The sequence below is a fragment of the Salmo trutta genome, chromosome 30 (genome assembly GCF_901001165.1).
Source record: "Salmo trutta chromosome 30, fSalTru1.1, whole genome shotgun sequence".
Taxonomy (NCBI): Eukaryota; Metazoa; Chordata; class Actinopteri; order Salmoniformes; family Salmonidae; genus Salmo; species Salmo trutta.
The window spans coordinates 41140502-41145687 of record NC_042986.1 but is presented as its reverse complement, the minus strand read 5'-3'; the positions used below and the strand labels follow the sequence as shown (position 1 = coordinate 41145687).

General features: G+C 45.5%; 1 protein-coding gene across 1 annotated transcript in view; it reads right to left on the bottom strand.

The window, feature by feature from the left end:
- Positions 1-3112, bottom strand: part of LOC115168702 (carbonic anhydrase 6) — a 61354-nt gene extending 58242 nt beyond the window's left edge. Inside the window, exons 1-2 of the mRNA XM_029724202.1 lie at positions 2920-3112; positions 1-267 (exon numbers count right to left, since the gene is read on the bottom strand). The exon at positions 1-267 is cut by the window's left edge and continues 41 nt beyond it. Of these exons, the coding sequence (XP_029580062.1) occupies positions 1-56 (56 nt within the window). The 5' untranslated portion in view covers positions 57-267; positions 2920-3112. The remainder of the gene's footprint in view (positions 268-2919) is intronic.
- Between the last annotated feature and the right edge of the window lie 2074 nt (positions 3113-5186).

Below are 5186 nucleotides of genomic sequence, written 5' to 3'. Positions count from 1 at the left end.
CTCTGTGTCCAGCAGTGGAGGTTTGGCAGGGAGAAGCTAGAGGAGAACTGACTCATTGTAAAGGCTGGAATGGAATTAATGACACTGAGTCAAACATGTCGTTTCAATAGGTTTGATATGTTTGACTCCGTTCCATTTATTCCATTCCAGCCATTACAATGAGCCCGTCCTCCTATAGCTCCTCCCACCAGCCTCCACTGGGGTCCAGGTAGTTGATAGGTAGTAGAGAATGCCGGCGGTTTCACTGTGAGGGGGAATCCCCAAGAGCTAGGGCGAGGAGAAGAGGGAAAAAAGTACCGGTGATTCTTTAGTACTTTTTGCTCCTTCATTCTGTCATTCAGAAACTTCCCCTTGCCAACAGACAATAGTGTGTGTGTGTGTGTGTGTGTGTGTGTGTGTGTGTGCGTGCGTGCGTGCGTGTGTGTGTGTGCGTGTGCGTGTTTAAGCTGAGCTATAGATGGGAGTCCAGAGGGTGTTAGTGTGGTATTGTTAACTCGCTGTACAGATGTGATGTCACACTTATTTAGGATAAATAGAACCTCTCCTAAGATATTACCTGGTCAAATTCTACGAGGACAATAATACCACTGTTAGCTCGCCAAGATCGTATAGTGGTTAGTACTCTGCGTTGTGGCTGCAGCAACCCCGGTTCGAATCCGGGTCACGGCACAAGGGCATGATTTTCGGGCGGCAGGTAGCCTAGTGGTTAGAGCGTTTGGCCAGTAACCGAAAGGTCACTAGATTGAATCCCTGAGCTGACAAGGTAAAAATCTGTCGTTCCGCCCCTGAACAAGGCAGTTATCCCACTGTTCCCTGGTAGGCCGTCATTGTAGATAAGAATTTGCTCTTAACTGACTTGCCTAGTTAAATAAAGGTTCAATTATAAAAAGAAAGTATCTACTTTCCACCGGAATATACCTACGGTATTTCATGGAAAATTATGTGCATTCCAGTGAACAGTAGACTACCATTAAATACTATAGGTACCTTCCAGTGAAACGTAGACTACCATTAAATACTATAGGTACCTTCCAGAGAACAGTAGACTACCATTAAATACTATAGGTACCTTCCAGAGAACAGTAGACTACCATTAAATACTATAGGTACCTTCCAGAGAACAGTAGACTACCATTAAATACTATAGGTACCTTCCAGTGAAACGTAGACTACCATTAAATACTATAGGTACCTTCCAGAGAACAGTAGACTACCATTAAATACTATAGGTACCTTCCAGAGAACAGTAGACTACCATTAAGTACAGTACATTCAGAAAGTATTCAGACCTTATGACTTTTACCACATTTTGTTACGTTACAGCTTAATTCTAAAATTGATTCGATTCTGTTTTTCCCTCATCAATCTACACACAATACACCATAATAACCCCCCCCAAAAAACTGAAATATAACATTTACATAAGTATTCAGACCCTTTACTCGGTACTTTGTTGAAGCACCTTTGGCAGCGATTACAGTCTCGAGTCTTCTTGGGTATGACGCTACACGTTTGGCACACCTGTATTTGGGGAGATTCTCCCATTCTTCTCTGCAGATCCTCTCAAGCTCTGTCAGGTTGGATGGGGAGCGTTGCTGCACAGCTATTTTCAGGTCTCCAGAGATGTTTGATCGGGTTCAAGTCCGGGCTCTGGCTGGGTCACTCAAGGACATTCAGAGACTTGTCCCGAAGCCACTCATGCGTTGTCTTGGCTGTGTGCTTAGGGTCGTTGTCCTGTTGGAAGGTGAACCTTCGCCCCAGTCTGAGGTCCTGAGCGCTCTGGAGCAGGTTTTCATCAAGGACCTCTCTGTACTTTTCTCCGTTCATCTTTCCCTCGATCCTGACTAGTCTCCCAGTCCCTGCCCCTGAAAAACATCCCCACCCAATGATTCTGCCACCACCATGCTTCACCGTAGAGATGGTGCCAGGTTTCCTCCAGTCGTGACGCTTGGCATTCAGGCCAAAGAGTTCAATATTGGTTTCATCAGACCAGAGAATCTTGTTTCTCATGGTCTGAGAGTCTTTAGGTGCCTTTCGGCAAACTCCAAACGGGCTGTCATGTGCCTGTTACTGAGGAGTGGCTTCCGTCTGGCCACTCTACCATAAATGCCTTATTGGTGGAGTACTGCAGAGATGGTTGTCCTTCTGGAAGGTTCTCCCATCTCCACAGAGAAACTCTGGAGGTCTGTCAGAGTGACCATCGGGTTCTTGGCCACCTCTCTGATCAAGGCCCTTCTCCCTACGATTGATCAGTTCGGCCAGCTCTAGGAAGAGTCTTGGTGGTTCCAAACCTCTTTTGCTCTGACATGCGCTGTCAGCTGTGGTACCTTTATATAGACAGGTGTGTGTGTCTTTCCAAATCATGTCCAATCAATTGAATTTACCACAGGTGGACTCCAATAAAGTTGTAGAAACATCTCAAGGATGATCAATGGAAACAAGATGCACCTGAACTCAATTTTGATTTTCAAAGCAAAGAGTCTGAATACTTATGTAAATAAGGTATTTCAGTTTTTTATTTCTAATAAAATTGCAATAATTTCTAAAAACTTGTTTTCATTTTGTCATTATGGGATATTGTGTGTAGATTGAAAAGAGAAAAAAACTATTTAATACATTTTAGAATAAGGCTGTAACGTAACAAAATGTGGGAAAAAGTCAAGGTGTCTGAATACTTTCTGAAGGGACTGTACTATAGGTACATTCCAGTGGAACAGTAGAATACAATAAAGGGACAGAAATCTGTAACAAACAAATCAAACTATTGTTGTACAAGAATCCCTTTCATCTTTTTTTTCAATTGTGTAGAAGTAAAAGCCAACCAGTTATTTGAGAGACAAACTGTAGAGGGTACCGTACAGTATGACAAGTCTAAAAGAAAATCCATTCAGGAGAGTGACTATTAAACAGCACACTTACCAGTAAAACAGTGTTAGGACTGAGGCTGGAGACTGGGTACAGCTGAAGTCCTGTTCTGGTCCAGTCAACTGCTAGTGTCGAGAGCCACCCTGCTGGTCTGATTTCTCTCTCTCTGAGGGTCACTTCACACAGGTCAGTGTCAAACTGTTCACCACAGGGCTCAAAGGCTCTCTCCTTCCTCAGCCTGGCAAGCCGGTACAAGTCAAGGCATGTTCCAGCACGCACAGCTCAGTTTCAGCCCGGGTAGCCCCCATCTGAGTGAATCTATTCACACAAGCCACAGGGGAGGAGGGGGGAGGAGAGGGGAGGAGGGGGAGGAGGAGAGGGGAGGAGAGGGGAGGAGGGGGAGGAGAGGGGAGGAGGGGGAGGAGGAGAGGGGAGGAGAGGGGAGGAGGGGGGAGGAGAGGGGAGGAGGAGAGGGGAGGAGCAGAGAGGGGGGGAAACAGTGAGGACAAAACATGACTCAGGATGCATGGGCATATTCATATTTAAGGCTGACATTATACCGTATGGTTATAAAACATTGTGCAGCATATTACAAATATAGATACACACATAAAGAAACAAAATCAACGAAAGTTGAAGGAGATATCCTGAAATAACAACTCTGGGAGGAGCTTTTTAGCGGACGTATATATTGTGTAATAAAATCTACGATGTATCGTTAGATTATAAAGTTGATTCATGATTTCCCCTTGAGATTGTTTTCACTTTCATTTCTCATTTTCTCTTAGTTTTGCACCATCTAGTGGAATGACTACGGTGGAGGTCACTCACTGCATAGGATATACGTCTACAGTACTTTATGGAGCAGCTGGTTCAGCTCTTACATTTCCAGAAAACATGCACTCTGTAGACTATCTTCAATGACCAGTTGCTACAGGAATTATAAAATGTTCGGCAAAACTACGGAATAACGATAGGATCTATTTAGTGCAAACTGCATGACTCTGGTAGTCTACTCTAGGTCACTGTGTAGGAGACACCTACTCTCTGGTAGTCTACTCTAGGTCACTGTGTAGGAGACACCTACTCTCTGGTAGTCTACTCTAGGTCACTGTGTAGGAGACACCTACTCTCTGGTAGTCTACTCTAGGTCACTGTGTAGGGGACATCTACTCTCTGGTAGTCTACTCTAGGTCACTGTGTAGGGGACACCTACTCTCTGGTAGTCTACTCTAGGTCACTGTGTAGGAGACACCTACTCTCTGGTAGTCTACTCTAGGTCACTGTGTAGGGGACACCTACTCTCTGGTAGTCTACTCTAGGTCACTGTGTAGGGGACATCTACTCTCTGGTAGTCTACTCTAGGTCACTGTGTAGGAGACACCTACTCTCTGGTAGTCTACTCTAGGTCACTGTGTAGGAGACACCTACTCTCTGGTAGTCTACTCTAGGTCACTGTGTAGGAGACACCTACTCTCTGGTAGTCTACTCTAGGTCACTGTGTAGGAGACACCTACTCTCTGGTAGTCTACTCTAGGTCACTGTGTAGGAGACACCTACTCTCTGGTAGTCTACTCTAGGTCACTGTGTAGGAGACACCTACTCTCTGGTAGTCTACTCTAGGTCACTGTGTAGGAGACACCTACTCTCTGGTAGTCTACTCTAGGTCACTGTGTAGGAGACACCTACTCTCTGGTAGTCTACTCTAGGTCACTGTGTAGGGGACACCTACTCTCTGGTAGTCTACTCTAGGTCACTGTGTAGGAGGACACCTACTCTCTGGTAGTCTACCTAAGGTCACTGTGTAGGAGACACCTACTCTCTGGTAGTCTACTCTAGGTCACTGTGTAGAGGACACCTACTCTCTGGTAGTCTACTCTAGGTCACTGTGTAGGAGACATCTACTCTCTGGTAGTCTACTCTAGGTCACTGTGTAGGAGACACCTACTCTCTGGTAGTCTACTCTAGGTCACTGTGTAGGAGACATCTACTCTCTGGTAGTCTACTCTAGGTCACTGTGTAGGAGACACCTACTCTCTGGTAGTCTACTCTAGGTCACTGTGTAGGAGACACCTACTCTCTGGTAGTCTACTCTAGGTCACTGTGTAGGAGACACCTACTCTCTGGTAGTCTACTCTAGGTCACTGTGTAGAGGACACCTACTCTCTGGTAGTCTACTCTAGGTCACTGTGTAGGAGACACCTCCTCTCTGGTAGTCTACTCTAGGTCACTGTGTAGAGAAGACATCAACTCTCTGGTAGTCTACTCTAGGTCACTGTGTAGGAGACACCTACTCTCTGGTAGTCTACTCTAGGTCACTG